Source organism: Typha latifolia, chromosome 6 (assembly GCF_019914945.1).
Source record: "Typha latifolia isolate L0001 chromosome 6, TyphaL0001v2, whole genome shotgun sequence".
In the NCBI taxonomy this organism is placed as follows: Eukaryota; Viridiplantae; Streptophyta; class Magnoliopsida; order Poales; family Typhaceae; genus Typha; species Typha latifolia.
In genome coordinates, this window is record NC_133091.1 from 4,666,173 (window position 1) to 4,683,018 (window position 16,846).

The window sequence follows — 16,846 nt, forward strand, 5'->3', positions numbered from 1 at the left end:
TTTTATTTTCCTTTTCTATTAGTTAGTTATTTAATGGTTGAAGCTAATTCAAATCAGATTTTTTTTCATAATTAATTAATTTGTGAATAATCTATACTATGTAGAGTGAAATACATATAATATATTTACCTTATAATTATTATAGAGATTAGTATAGTTTGATTCTAGATAATTATATATTTAGACATTATATGTATAATATTGTAGACTGAATTAGTATACTTAAATTCAAATATGTTTCTATATATATAGGTATTTGTATTAAAGTGGATGATATAATGAAGGTTTAAAGTCTATTGTACTAGAGTTTGGAGCGTTTGAATGAAAACATTTGACTTAGATTTATGTTAATATCTATTTATCTTTTATCTCTAAGAGAATCAGTAGAGAATCTTTGAAAAAATATTTATCTTATTTTAAGAGAATTAGATATTACTTCTTTTACATTAGATATTTATTTTATAAGAGAACCAGTAGAGAATCTTTGAAAAAATATTTATCTTATTTTAAGAGATACTTAGGCCATTAGATATTACTTCTTTACTTTAACGTGCTAAATTATTAGATATTACTTCTTTACATTAGATATTTATCTTATCTCTAAGAAAATCAGTAGAGAATCTTTGAAAAAATATTTATCTTATTTTAAGAGATACTTATCGTTTCGAGTAATTAGATATTACTTCTTTACTTTAGATGAACGTGCTAAATTATTCTCATTTCAATATGTCTATATCAGATCTAGAACAGCTATGCCTTAGAGTAACTGAGTTTTAAAAAACTTATCACGAAAAGTAGTATGTCGCTAGGTTTTAGCAAACAAGATCAGTATAAATTGAGTTATGGAATCGAATAGTGATTTGTAAGATTACGGCTACAGGTTTGATCTTTTATACTTTTGGAGTTTTTCCGTATAAAAAGTTTTATGTTTGATAGTCTTTCCATATTTAATTTTTTATATTTTATAATTGATAGCATATAATAGATCTCATCTCTTGCATTCTCCTCTCTCACGTAGTTCCAATCCATATCCATATAAAGACCCATCCTAAACAAAAGCCCCAACCAAAGAAGCGTCCTCGGCATCCCCCGGCGCGTCGGCGAAGATAGAGGATCCTTCCGCGTCAGCGTCATCACTATGGAAAGTAGCGAAGTTCTTCTTGTCAATAAATTTCTTCTTACGACCCATCGGGATCCGTCTCTAACACTCGTGTATCAATCAGCGGCGGTAAAGGAGAGTATTTTATTAGGGTTTTGCGAGTAAGGGTGATTATGATTGAACACGGCATTGGGGCGGAGTGAGGGGGAGATCACCTTGGGCGGTCTGAGAGGGGAGATCGGCGTGAGGGGGGAGCTCACGCGAGGAGCTCGGGTGTCCTCAGGCGGCGTGAGAAGCTTGGGCGCCGGCATTTTTAGAGCATAAGAGCATCTATGCTTTTATTAATTTTTATATGCAGGAAGAATCCAAGTAGTGCAAAGTTGATTTTCTTGTATCAAGATCACTATTCCCAATCTGTATCACAAAAATCTAGTTACTTGAATTCATACCATTGAAATTTTCTAGATGCTTGCATATACCGGCTCATATATAATTGCAATTAGAAATTCAATAGTTAACTTTATAAAAAAATTCAATATTGTTCATAAAATTATAAACGTTGAAGTAAACCTGATATGTATCGATCAAACTTATTGACTTAAAATAGATGAGAAGAATTACCGCTAAAGTTGAGGGCATATTTGTCATTGACTTAAAATAGATCACAACACCAATCACCCCTAAGTGAGAAGCTTGGGCGTATACTTCTTCAGTCAAAAAATCATGTAAGAATGCATTTGACACGTCCAATTGTTGTACATGCCAATTCTGAGAGACAACAAGAGCTAAGACAATATAGATAATAGATGACTTAACCAAAGAGTTAAATGTCTCATAATAGTTTATGCCATATTTTTGGTCAAAGCCCTTTGCGTTTGGCCTTAAATATTTCTATGCTTTTGTCAGGTTTTTGCTTGATCTTGAACACCCATTTGTTGCGAACGACATTATGACTAGTGGGACAAGGACACAAGGACCATATACCACTATTAACTAATCGAGGTTAGTAGCAGCTTAGTTATAGGTTTAGGGTTCTGATGGAATTTGGACAGTGTGTAAGGCAACAAGAGGGTATCTTGTGGAGTAATATATATGATAGTTAGTGAAGGGTTTTGATTTAAGATTTCCAATGTGTGATTGAGTGACAATTCGGTAAGGAGGAGGATTTGGTGGCTCATTAAGGTTGACTCATTCAAATGTATTGTCAATGATAGGTATTGTTAAATAAGGTGAGAGTGAAGTAGAGGTAGGATTATTAGTGTTGGTTAAAGGCTTATGTGATGGGTTAGCATCTATAGTATCTGTTACTAGTGTGTCTCTATGAAAAGGAAAAGGAGAGATAGGAATCAAACCTGTTTGAGTAGACTGAGTGGCACTCTGATGAACATTTTAAGAGGGTTGAGTTGATGTAGGAGACACAGGTAAGTTGGACTCACGGGTAGGGAAACAAACTTCATCGAAGAATATTTGCCCGAGTTGGGATGTTATATACTCCAAGTATATAACATTGGTGGAGTTAAAAATGTGATATACTCCAAGTATACTTGCCTCATTATTGGGATGTCCCAAAAGGAACTTGGAAGCCATCTTATAATTGTTCCTCTTGCATCGAGAGTCTCTAAATCTAAGATATCATAGATGGATCATTTGTTCGATTTCCTTAGGATACTCAATGTGTCGTAAACCCTCCAGGAGAAGCACACATAGGAATTTCAATTCACTAAGGCATGGTACCAATATTAACTTAGAGGCTAGGAGAGTTCGTAGATTAGGTATATTTTAACCAAGTCTGTTGTCAAAGAAGTTATGGAAACTAACATGATAAGCATGGTTACCATGACAACATAGTCCTCAGGGAATGATGCAATGTACAAAAAGCAAGATTTCAGGTAATGGTGGCAAGTCATGGTACCTAAGAGCCAATATTCCCCCAACATCCATTTTGTTGTATTCCATTCTTTCAACCGATTTTAACCATTTTTGTAGTCAATATTTCTTGACAGATAAACCCCCAAAACCATGAGTGCCAAAGGTAGGCCTTTACATTTTTCTACAAATCTCTTCCCTAAGTCCTCTAACTAGTTCATGGTGCTTTGGTTTACATTTCTCTTGCCATACCTCTTTATCATAGGGGAAAATGTCCTATCGCTCCTTTTTAATATTGTAGTCTAGAGTAAACAACTGAAAGGAATCAAATTGGCAGCTCGAGCACCGGTATTCACCCACCTCCTATTTGCTGATGATTGGCATAGAAGTTGTCGCTCAGGTCCTGAAACCCAACAAAATTTCCAAAGTTCCAAACTTAAGTGCCAGTCTTGAACAAATTAACTCAAACCTACTGGGACCAAAATCAACCATATCACATAGGAATATCCAATATCATACACACAATAATGGATAACATACATGTCAAAATTATACAGAATTTAAGTTCCCAGACAACTTTCATAACTTAGCTATCCAAAAAATTTGCCAACCATTGAACTACACAAATAGCATACTCAAAATACTTAAAGCCTTTATTATACAAAAGAATATTTTAAATAATAATTCTGATGCAATCTTTATGCAGCATTGACTGAAAAGCCAATTTAGATACCACTGTCATCAAACTTCTGGACTAACAACCTCCAATGATAATAATTAAAAAAAGAGCAAACTAAAGCAATAAACTTTTATTTTTGCTTGTTTCTTAACTATTAATCAACTCAAATTAGCAAAACATTCAATTTCACCAAAGTTTCCACAAAGGAAGAAATCATCCAGCCTTAAAAGTTAATGCTTTCAATAGTCTTATGATAGTAGAGAAGTTCAGTTTCACACTTAAAACATGACTAATAATAATTGAAGAGAATGCGAGAAAAAACTGCATGTAAGTTTGTTGAAGTTCATAAATTATGAAAAAAAAAAGGCAAAAAGATTGGTACAGCGAGAAATGGGCATAGCGTTCTCCGTACTTATGGAGAAAGAATTGATTGGCAGAACAAGTTAGATAGAACAAGTTAGATATGAAGCTGGTTATCCATGACGTTCTCAAAGACGAAAACAGGAGTGGAAATTCCATTCCTCATCATCAAGGCTACCAACCACCATACAAACAGATACCATCGCCAAGATACAAACCCCAGAATCCCACTCAAAAGTCAGAAAAGAAGAGAAAAGAACTCGGTCCATCTTGATTTCAAAAGATTGCAAATAGAAAAAAAAAAAATCAGCAGCCAGGATTTACATAAGGTGGATTGAAGATGGTCCTGCAACAGCAATAACCTTCTGAGCCTTTTGAGCTTCACACTTGTACAAACCTTTCAGTTCCTTCTTCGTCTTTCGTGCTTCTCTCCTCTCTTCTTTTACAGCAGCCTGTGAATGCAACAGTTACAGTATGAAAACTAGATCAAAGAAGAAGTACCAGCAAGTTATCGGTGAATATATGAAGAAAACTTGAATTAAAGTGCGGCCAAATGAAGAAATATGATAGATATACAAACTAAGATCCACTAACAATCATCACAGCCAATAAATCTTCCCCAAATATCCAGTCCCATTTGGGAGGAAAAAGAGAATAGCTGTACACTGGTCGATATGAATGCTGAACAGATATACTCGCACTGAGAAGTCAGATCTGATATTTACAACTATCAGCAAACTGATATTATCTAACAATTAGCAATCCATGAGACAGAAGAATACAAGGTCAAGTCAGATCATGGACATTAAAATTTTGAACTTAAAGTCAATCTGTGATGCCCTTAATGCTTATCAAAGAATGATTACTTCAGATGATCTTAAGTGATTGTTTTTTTCATTTGTGGCATAATTATAGACAAGCCTAAGAGTACACTCAGCTAATCAAGATTAGACATCTACCATGTATCTTAGCAGATCTTTTGTTTCCGTTCACATCCTCCAGACAAAGGGCAACAGATGATTACAGTCATTAAGTCAAACAACTTCAATTCCATTTCTTTTTTGCATCTTAAGTTGTGATAAGTGATAAAATAAAATTAAAGAACTAATTGACTCCAAATCAAATCTGAGAAGTGACCTTCCGTTCTTTCTTTTCCTCCTTTGACTCTCCTGTGTGCACTCTTCTCTTTGGCTTCTCACTGCTGGAAGTGACTAAAGTATTTTCTTTCTTTGCACTTTCAGTATGTTTTTTCTTCTGGGGTAGCTAATCCACTGGCAGCATCTCCTTCCCTCGCAGAGTAATCATATCATGTTTTACAGTTGAGTCTCTAGAGAAAACATTTGGGAATCGTTTTTTAGGATTTCCTGGAGCTTGTATTTTCCCAGGGTGATTGTCAAGGTTTGAAAAAGTAGAAACGATAGTCTCACAGTCCCATACTTCAGATTCATCGCTACTTTCGTCAACAAGTACAACCTCTTTATCGTCCTCACTTTCATTTAAGTACTTCTCAGCATATTCTGCACATCTACGAAACACATCAGCAGATGCATCAAGCTCTGCAACTTCGCCTGACTCTTGTTGTCCATGCTTAAAGTCCGCTGGAACTCTGTACTTGTCATCAAGTTCTAAATCTTCAGTGACATACTCTTTAAGTGCATCTTTAAGCTTATTGGCAAGTGATTCATGTTCTTCTTCAATATAACCAGCATCATCGTTATCACTGTCATTATCATATTCTCGCAATGTAAGCTGAAACGACAGAAAAATAATATAAGTGAAGGAGACAGCAATGGACCGGTAGGAAAGGAATCCATCAAAACTATCAGATAGAAGATCAAGGAGAAGATAACATGTTTATGACAACATATAATAAATTTCAAAAAAAATAAACTATCTGAATTTTTTAATAAGACAGTAGGACTGGCACTATAAGCTGAAGTTTTTTTTAGATCTGATAGTACATATCCTCATACTGGATTCCAGATTATGAAAAGGAAAATAATAATTGATTTGCTAGACTACATAAATACTTGCATCAAGTCATTAGCAAAGAAATAGGCATCAGAAAGTCAGTAAGATACAAATGCCAAAAGGTCCCAACGAGTCATGATAGATATTCAATTCATATCAGGAAATACCTATGATCTTTTAAAGCATGATAATTAAGGAGGGTTGAGTAGGTATGACTAAGCTTGATTCAAATTAAGATGTGCCGAGCTTTAATCAATCTTCTAAACCTCAAAATTGATTCCAAAATGAACTTAAACACACTTTGGCTCAATCAACTGTGGTTCGATAAATTTATAAAATTATGTATACATTTAAGATACAGTAAAATTTGAATTCAGTATTAATACAAATTAATCAATTATGCACCAATACTTATGCAGGTTTTAATTCAATTTTGATAAATTTAAACTCAATAAAATCAAGTTTGAAATAAACTCAATTGAAGCCAATTTTAGCTTAAGTGCTTGACTAATCAAGCTTGAACCGTGCTTTACTTAAATCCATCTCAATACAAATGGCCTGTTAAGGCAAAAATAAGCTTCACACAGAACTCCTAAGCTCCAAATTAATTTCAAGTCAATTTTGATCAAGTCTAATAAACTCTTAACCATATGAACTTTGAACAATTTTAAATTCTTCATGGCCATGACAAATGAAGTCAAAAAAGTTATCTCTAGTCTGCAACTCCCTGAAATCTGAACTGTAAGAATCAAATATATGATTTAAAAAGGAAACAACTCAGGAATATACTAATATATGACAAAATATTGTGTCCCAAAAAAAATGGTAGTAGCATGCTCGTGATAGTTAACAATGTTGTATATGGTTCTGTAATAAGATTTACTCATGCTAAGATACTACCTAGAAGATGCGATTATTGCGAATACAAAACTGTATATGGATGCAAGAACAGTTGAACTTCTACTGCCACATCGAGATGGTTGATATTTTACAGTCATCATCTTTGTTAACTTTCCTTAGTTAGGTTTAACTTACATTTTCAGAGGGAAACAAAAGAGGCTCACCATATCAAATTGCTCATCCAGAAGTCTTCTAACTCTTTGCTTTGCACCATCTTCTAATTCACTGTCCCCATTACCTCTATCAAAACCTTCTTCCTTTTTGGCATCATATCTCCTGCCACTTCTAAACAATTCTCTGTTCTCCTCCTCTTCTTCCTCTTCCACCTCATCTTCCTCTTCTTCAGGACAATTAGCTTTAATGACAAAATCCTCCTCTAAATCCTCCACATCAGAACCAAACTGTGAGAGATCATCATCATCAAGAAGCTTAGCCACATCCGGATCCACCGCCCTCTGAACCTTGACAGCGGCCGTCTTTGAAGCAACAGCATAAAAGGAATCTCTATTCGATTCCTCGTCCTCACAAGCATCGCCACTAATTCGCACTCTAGAAGCATTATACGCCTACGTACATGCAACTAAAACGTAAGTAAAACAAGTAAACAACAGATCAAGGAAGAAATTATATTACTCGATCGTAGTAACTGAAAGCACCTTAACATCGAGAGGAACACGATCGAGCTTTGCTCTAGGGTTGTCGAAGTAGGCGGAACCACCACCGGCACCATTGATCTCCCGCAGATGGACGAGGTAGTTGTATCCGTCGTCTCGGAGCCCTAGCTCCAGAATATCCCTCCTCACGTTCTCGGGAAGCCCTCCACGGGAAGGGACGGCGGCGGCGGCGGCGGCGGCAGATGACCACGGCACCGGAGCGGCGTCCTCGGCATCCCCCGCGTCAGCGTCGTCGCAGTGGTTTCCATGCAAGTCGTCGAGGAAGCCGGGGTGGACGGGGAAGGGGTTGTTGTCCACCCTGACGAAGACGTGGTCGGCGGCGGCAGTGGATGAGGAGAAGGAGGAGGAGTCGCGAGCGAGGAGATGGAAGGTGGCGGAGTTCTTCTTGTCAATAAACTTCTTACGACCCATCGGGATCCGCTGACACTCGTGTGTGAAGTACAGATTTTTATTAGGGTTTTGCGAGGAGGAGTAAGAAGAGGATTGGGAAAAAATAACGTACGCTTGAGTGCGTTGCGATATTTAAATAAAGTAAGTGGGGTGAAAACGGGTCCGACTCCGACTCCGACTCGACCCGTTATCCAATCCAATTCGGATCGGATTCGGATCGGATTCGGATAAAAAATTTCTATCCGATTCAGATACGAATAGAATTTTTGAAAAAAATTCAGATACAGATTCGGATACGGATTCGAATACAGATATCGGATATCTGTTTATCCGCATATTTTTTTAAATGATTTACAGTTTTTAGTTTGCTTATTTAAATAGTAAATATTAATATTGTTACTAATAATACGTTATATATTATTTATAGAGATTAATTTATCTAATTTTATAAATTTGACATACAAAAAAATTATTTGTCATAAAACTCTTCATAATTTTGTGTTAATTATATATAAATAAAATATTATAATTATTTTAAATTTAATCAATATCCGTTTAAAATCCGATCCTTTATCCGAAAATTATCCGTTTAGTTAGGATATGGTTTTAAATTTTGCCATCCGTCCAATATCCGTATTTGAATTCATATCCGGACTAAAAATATAGATCCAGATATGAGTTGAGCAATATCCGATCCATATTCGATCCGTTTTCACCCCTACCCTAAGCACGAGACAGTCTAATTTGGATTGGTGCTGGGCCAAGACCAGTACTCTTTAGCAGTTGGAGGTTTATTATTTTATTTTATTTTATTTTCCTTTTCTATTAGTTACGAAGCTAATTCAAATCAGATTTTTTTCATAATTAATTAATTTGTGAATAATGTATAGTATGTAGAGTGAAATACATATAATATATTTACCTTTGTTAAGTATAATAATTATAGAGATTAGTATAGTTTGATTCTAAATTATTATATATTTAGATATTATATGTACAATATTGTAGACTGAATTAATATACTTAATTCAAATATGTTTCTATCTATATAGGTATTTGTATTAACGTGAATGACATAATGAAGGTTTAAAGTCTATTGTACGAGAGTTTCGGGCGTTTGAACGAAAAACCTAATGCTTATTTGATTTAGATTTGTGTTAATCTCTATTTATCTTATGTCTTAGAGAATTCGTAAAAAATCTTTGAAAAGATACTTATCTTATTATAAGAGATACTTATGTTATTTCTTTTGGTCTCAACATATTTATATCAGATCTAGAAGAGCTATGCCTCGAGGGTAACTGAGGTTTGAAAAACTTATCACGAAAAGTAGCGTGTTGCTGAGTTTTAGCAAAAAATTATATAGCATGTTGCTGAGTTTTAGCAAGCAAGATTAGTACAGATTGAGTTGTGGAATCGGTTGGTGAAGATTCTTAATGACAGCTACTAGTTTAATGATTAGCTTTGATTTAGGTTTGATATTTTATCTGGTTTGAAGTTTTTCCATATAAATAGTTTATATTTGATTGTCCTTCCTTGTCATCTCTATTTGCACAGCCCACTAGAAATCCGTGTATTTGATACTATGATAGACAACCATTTAATTTAAAATCTTAAACTATTAGATAATCAGACTAACGATATATATTATACCTTTAGCACAACCTAAGCCCCAATAAAACTAACGATATATATTATACCTTTAGCACAACCTAAGCCCCAATAAAGACGCAACCTAAACCAATGCAAACCCGATATAGCAAATAGAGGGTTGGCCCAGTCCGAGCTAAAAAACCTGACTCAAACTCGATCCGCTCATTGATCAAGTGTAGTGTTAAATAAGCTTCTCAACTCATTCACTAACTAGATGTGTTTTTCATTCAATCTCAGCTAATCCATTTGAGTCAAGAAGCTTAAATTTGCATCTCATTTATTAATGAACGAGTCAAGTTCTAGTTAAACATGATCATCGGGCGGGTCTGGTCGGGTTCGGGCCAGGCTTTTCAGGCCAACCAGGCTTAAGTATTTATTCACGGCCCGACCCACCAATTACTCGGGCCGGGTCGGGTTCTGGCCGGGCTAGAATAGTCTAGCCCGTTATCGCCCGTCGGCCCATGAGAGATCGGGCTAGCCAATCGAGCCAGGCCGGCTTGACTCACCAATCACTAAGCCTCAACCCATAGTTTAGCTATTTTTAGAATTTTTTTTTTCTATTAGCTTATTTTTAAAAAATATATTTATGTTCTTCTATTTAAAAAATAATAATAATAAATTAAAAAAAATTATAGGTGTGCTTAAAAAAATATAAAATGGTATAGTACCAAAATTTTCATTGGTTTTTACTATAGTAGAGCGGGCGGGCTACTGTAACAGAACGGGCGGGCAAAGGGCTGGCCCGTGCCGCCCATGGGTAGTTCTGGCTCAGGTTGGGCCGGGCCTAAACCGCATCCGGGCCGGGCACGAGCAGGCTGGGTCATTTGATCAAGTCTAGTTCTAGTTAGTCTCGGGTTACCCGGGGATTTGCATGTGTCCTGTTGGCAAAGTTTTTAGAAATTGGAAAAAGAAGAATTCGGGCATTGGTAACTTATTGTATCTCACATTTATAAAGTTAATTATGGAATTTCTAATTGCAATTATATATGAGCCGGTATATGCAAGCATCTAGAAAATTTCAATGGTATGAATTCAAGTAACCAGAGTTTTGTGATACAGGTTGGAATAGTGATCTTGATATAAGAAAATCAATTTGATTGACATCATTTTAATTAATTATTATTTTAATATCTCTCTCTTTCCTTTTTTTTCCCACCACTATTCATCCATCAATTATGAAGTATAATTTAATTATTTATTAAATTATCATTTTAATTTTGTATCACATTTAGTTCAATTATCACATAGTATACTAGTTTATTAAAACATGCTATAATTGCTTATATTAGTATCAGCTTTCTTATGCCCCATTATAGAAAAAACAGAAGGGTTAGTACAAAATTATTAAAGACGATGTGTGAATCATAAAATAAGTAAAATATATGATGTAATTTTTAAAATACCCTATAAATTATAATTATTTAGTTGGAGAATATTGGAGGGGAATATCAAGAGAGTTAAAATAAAAGGGGAGTAGCTTCAAACATATCATGGGAATTGCATCATCTGCTAAACTGATGAACACGTTTGGGCACAGACGTCATCTCCATTTAGATACAAATTGCTAACAAGATAAGCCTCCGGTTGTTGCCTTATATTATTAGAGAGAGAGAATAATAGCTTTAAATCGATCAGCATATATATATATATATATATATATATATATATATATATATATATATATATATTATATATTAGTGGAGTATAATATATGTATCATTCTTGCACTTAGGGGAGGTGGCATCTGGCAACCATCTGGCAACTCAAATATATCTCGTTTAATAATTAGATTAGCTTTAATTTCAAGTCGAGCAAGCTTAGCTCGATAAGACAAGAATTATATATATTTAATTTGATTTTTTTTTTCTTTCAAGGTGTAATATTCAATTCAGGCTTGATATGAGTTTAGTTCATGTTTAAATTAGGTATCAAGCGGTTCTAAATAGGCTCAAAATAAGTTTAATTGAATCTAATCAATTAAATAGTTTAGTTTAGGCTAAAAACTAATTTCAAACCAAGGTTAAATAGAGCTCAGCTTGATCACACCTTCACCCGGTTTAATACATAGGTTTCACAAACCCCTTTAATCTAATTCTTTTATTACCTATATATATCAACTATATTACCATGTTAAAATTTCTATTAGGTGATGAAACTATGTCATATTTTTAAATATAAATTAAACAAGGAAATAATACAAGGACGAACACAATGTCTCAATAAACATATTTTTTTGGTAAAAGGGAAGAGATTTTCATTGATTTAGACATGCTTGGCTACAAAAAGTCCCAATAAGATCTAAGGCAAGTGAAAACAAAAGGGGTCCAACCCAAAACCCTGAGTACGACTTAGGTTCATATATAAGCTAATCAGATGGAATATGTTTAATGATAGGAACCAAAGTGCATACTTTTAAGTCAATAAGTTTGATCTATCTATATCAGGTTTACTTCAACGTTTACAATTTTATGAACAATATTTTGTAAAATTATTATGTAATTGTTCATGAAAGATGATAATTTAGTTATTTATAGCTACTTGTTAACTCTAATAATTCCACGTCCAACTATCATGGCAATTCTAAAAGAGATTTTAATGCAATAATTATGATACTGTGAAAAATTTCAAGGGCAACTATATATATATATATAGAAGCAAGTCAACCTCCACTTCGATAAACAAAAAGGAATTTTTTATTCCTCAGTTGCCCACGTTATTCCTTTCCGAGTACTCCAATCATAGCCCTTCATTAAATTCAGACCAATGAGAGGTGATCACCTTCGAGATCATTAGAAAAGAAATTATTGACTGACAGGCAGATGGCAAGCAATTAATTTTTATTATATTTTTCTTTCTGTAAACCAAGTCCAACTTTTATTTATCATTTACAGCAAATAAATCTTACCCAAGTCTTTTTATATACTCAGTTTCGCTGGAGCTAAACCCATAAACTTTGTTTCCAGTTCCTTTCACGATGTCGAAGGTGAGTTGCTCCTTCTGAACTTGTATATCTATACTAGTTACTATCTCCAATCTCTCACCCTCTCTTTGATCTCTCTCTTTTTTAATGGTTTGATGCACATTTGCAGAAGATCGTGTTGAAAGTTTGCATCACATGCGACAAATGCAAGACCCTAATTATGAAGACGACCGGCAAGATTTGTGGTTAGTGGACTATTAATTCTCCTCTTCTATCTATCTCCTTTTCTCCTCTACGAACGAACATGTTAACTTGTTGGCATTTATTAGGGATCAAATCGTTAACCTTGGATGTCGAGAAGAGCACGCTGACGGTGATCGGAGACGTCGACGTGGTGGAGATCGTGAAGGAGCTGAAGAAAGTGAAAAAGATGGCCGAGATAATAAGCGTCGGTCCGGAGAAAGAGGAGAAGAAAGAAGAGAAGAAAGAAGAAAAGAAAGAAGAGAAGAAAGAAGAGAAGAAAGAAGAGAAGAAAGAATGCATTCTGCCTCCGTGCTGCAACGCATGCCGGCCGTCGGGCTACATGCCTATCGTGTTATACGATGAACAGCCGTCCGGTTGCATGATCCTCTGAGTGCGAAGATTAAATCTTATTCTTTTCTCCATCGTCTCATCGTTTCTTTTCTTCTCCTTCAGAAATTTCAGCATTACCAGTATCTTTTTTTTGTTTTTGTTCAGCATATCATATATTATATATAACTTCCAAAGCTTGGAAAATTATGTGCATGGGTTCATCTCTTTAAAAGATGAGTTCTTCTTCTATAACCTCTATTCCAGTAGGTTATTTAGCACGAAAAAGAATATATATAGCCCTGGTGTAATTGAGATTTTATCATCCATCTCTCAAAACCGGTCTGTTAAAGCTGGGTTTAGATATATAACTATGGCAAACAATAGAGTTATTCCAGATATGAAAATTCTCCACAAACACATAATGAATTCAAATATATATGATAACAGTCTATGTTATCTTTAATGACTCATTAGCCCCCTTAATAGGTTATTAAGAGCCTCTCAACTTGGTATCAGGGGCTGTCAACATACATGAGTTTAGATATTAAAGAGGAGTATGGAAGTAGAAAACCTGAACGATCGTTGTAGCTATAGTTGAGGAGGAAAATAAAACCTTTGAGTTTTCTCTATCTTAGTTGTTGGGTGGTCGGGGTTGTAAACGAGTATGAATCTCTTTATAAATAGCTATAGTAGATTGTAGATCTTAAAAATAATTAAGAATCGATTTAGATAGGAGAAAGAATAAAGAGTTGAGTATTTTAGTCATCTACACGTCTCTGAGTATTTATTAAAAGTTAAACTATAAAGATTTTAATGACAACTATAATATTTAAAAAGTTTTGGCTGCAATTATGTAAAAAGAAAAGAAAAAAACCCTTTTATCAGTCCACCAAGTCAATCTCCACCTTAGTAAACAAACAAAGAAGAACAATTTATTATTCGTTTGCCCACGTTATTCCTTTCCAATCACACCAGTTATATATAAATAAATAAAAAAGCACTCCAATTATAGTTCTTAAAAATTCGGACCAATCAGAGGTTATCGATTGACGGGTAGATAACAAACTATAATTTTTATTATATTTTCCTTTATATCAACCAACTACAGTACTTTTGTTTCTCATTTACGGCAAATAAATCTTGACCAAAGTTAAGAGGGTGATGAAGATGAGACTTTTATATGCTCAGTTTCTGTGGAGCTCATGAAGCCATTCAACTTTGTCTCCAGTTCCTGTCACAAATGTCGAAGGTGAGTTGATCCCAGTTAATATCTCTATTGTCTCACCCTCTCTTTAATCTCTTTTTCTATAGTTTTGATGCACATTCGCAGAAGATTGTGCTAAAAGTTTGCAAGATATATATATGTTCAAAACTTGGAAAAGTATCTGTTTAAGGGATACATATTCATGTCTTCATGTTACATGTCAACTGGGTTCCAAAGGTCATGAAGACATTTTGTTCAGGGGGGAAATGACCATCCACCATTTGTTCTTCCTTAATTGTACTAAACATTTAAAAACATTAAGCAAGGCTATCACATCTCTAACCACAGCCTGGAATTGAATAATTTTCAGGTAAAAGTCAACTTGCAAGTTTCATTAAAAGAAGACCGCCAAACAAATAATAGAGTTTGTGTATTATATGAGTAAATTAAATGTCGTACCATTATGTACTAGATTAAAATATACAGGTTATACTTTCTTGGGACCCTTGTATTAAGCCAAATTGTCTCATAACTCAGTCTGAAAAGCACCACTCTTTGATATTAAAACAAATTAGTGGCTATCGCATCCTCCAGATCTCCGGATCAACAACACATATCATAGAAACAATCTGAGTATCAGATTCTCGGGTGGCCATATCAACTGTAATCACACCACAAAAATTAATAGTAAATACTGCTAATCCATTTACTTTGATCCTTATAAAAGGGTACCCATATGAGGAGCCAGATTGTTTTGATATCCAAAGAGTGAGTCCCACTGATTTGGCCACAACTATTTGGAAATCATATACAGCTAGAAACAGTAGAACTTTAGAAACTGCAAGCATATAAAAGAAAACAAGATCTGAAACAAAACAGATTTACATAGTCCAAGTAGAACTAAGGAACCTGATATCTCAATTGTGTCCTGCTGTTGTATAGAAGAGAAGAATTGCAAGAACAGCAGTCGCCCAGCTCAATTGGCTGGCTAATCTGATAAAGATCTGCTAATAAAGGGAGAGGTATATAAACAGTACTTGAGATCTCGATTTACTTGGAAATAGTATACTGCCCATGAGATAGAGAATATAATGGCGTCCTAAATGAGACATTGGTTAGCAGCCTCAGGTAGAACATCTTGCAGTGCCACAATCACCTCTCCGACGACCAAATGGAAGGTGTGTATCTCCCATCACTGCCACACAACTAATGAATTGTAAAATAAATAAAAAAATTCACTATGTACCAAATATTCACTATGTACCAAATACTGCTAAACTCGTCGATCTAGTATCCACCATCAAATCATCTCTCAAGATCATCTCCATTCCCGTTGCATATTCACTCAAATATCTGCAAGCTCTGAAGTCTCAAGATAAGCTATTCTATCACTCATATGTGTAGGCTGGAATAATATTGAACAAAAAGGTAAAGATAAGTTATACTTGAAATAATACAAAACAGTAACTTTACTGACACAATAAAATTTTCTTACAAGCGACCGAGGAAAAGTCTATCCAATTTATTTGTCGTATCTTTACCATTTAAAATTTAATCTATATTATTTTAGATATGTGAAAAATTTTATCTAATTCTTAATTTAGTTAAATATTATAGAAAATTTAGTTAAATATTATAGAAATTTTTTAATTTTGATATAACCATACAGGGATAAATGATACAAATAAAACTATAAAAAGATAAAATAAATTTAAATTTAATTACAAGGGGTAAAATATGATCTCTTCTTTTTGACCAGGAAATAATAGAGTTCATATATTATATGACTGAACTTTCAACCTCTTCGGGAGGAGATCACCACGGCCCCCATCTAGGTTTAGTTCGTTGGTCTCCCGTTTGATTAGGCCGTTAAATATCCTCATGGAAGTGACCTCAGATTTCGGGCGACCGATAAAGGTCGATGCTTATACTCAGGTAAGGGTTTGCGGCCTTGAATTCAACCTCAATCATCTCTATGCCTCCAGCTCCTCTGGCCGGAGGCAAACCCTCACAAGTTGTGCCACCACTTGAGGGGTAGTTGCCGCACATGCAAGATGAAGGGGGAGAATTTGGCCCTGGGATCCGTGTGGTGCCCAGGTCTCGTAAAAGTCGTCGTCCAGTTGGTGGTCAGCCGATCGAGATGGTGGCGAGCGAGTTAGGCAAGCAATCGTCGGTTGGGATTACCGTTACGTCCAATAACAATATTGTGCCTCATTCTAGCAACGGTAATGTTACCGGGTACCACCACACCTCTACGATGCCTCGAGTTAATGCCCAGGCCGCCGCTCTCACTAGGCGAGCTACTAGCCGTACGCGTGGCAAATCTACCACTAAGTGTAAGCTTAATGTGTTGGGGTGGTGTGAGTGGAGAATTGCCATCCTTACCTACCTCTGATGAGGCCATGTGTCATCAATTGAGTGGCCCTAAATCTCCCACAGACCCTGGCTTAAGCTCGGTAAGTCCTTCGTAGGATCCCTACCACTTGGCCTCCTCGACTCGTACTACCCTCCCTACTAACCCCATCCCTAATGCGGCCAACCCCTCGCCTCCTCGTTT

At 35.3% G+C, this 16,846-nt stretch overlaps 2 protein-coding genes across 3 annotated transcripts; one reads left to right on the forward strand and one right to left on the reverse strand.

Moving 5' to 3' along the window:
- Positions 1 to 4,087: 4,087 nt before the first annotated feature.
- LOC140790421 (uncharacterized) lies at positions 4,088 to 8,041 on the reverse strand. Of its 2 annotated transcripts, XR_012109402.1 has the most exons (4): positions 7,532 to 8,041; positions 7,040 to 7,441; positions 5,142 to 5,753; positions 4,088 to 4,456 (listed from the first exon to the last, which is right to left on the reverse strand). XR_012109402.1 is itself a non-coding variant. In XM_073140503.1 (3 exons), exons 1-3 carry the CDS (start codon positions 7,958 to 7,960, stop codon positions 5,268 to 5,270), a joined length of 1,317 nt encoding a protein of 438 aa, XP_072996604.1. In that variant the 5' UTR covers positions 7,961 to 8,040; the 3' UTR covers positions 5,142 to 5,267. The 2 variants fall into 2 exon arrangements, 1 of the variants encoding a protein (XP_072996604.1); XM_073140503.1 differs by lacking the exon at positions 4,088 to 4,456 and having other exon boundaries at positions 7,532 to 8,040.
- Positions 8,042 to 12,566: 4,525 nt separating this feature from the next.
- LOC140790528 (heavy metal-associated isoprenylated plant protein 43-like) lies at positions 12,567 to 13,146 on the forward strand. Its single transcript, XM_073140646.1, has 3 exons — positions 12,567 to 12,575; positions 12,682 to 12,757; positions 12,842 to 13,146. Exons 1-3 carry the CDS (start codon positions 12,567 to 12,569, stop codon positions 13,144 to 13,146), a joined length of 390 nt encoding a protein of 129 aa, XP_072996747.1.
- Positions 13,147 to 16,846: the final 3,700 nt, after the last annotated feature.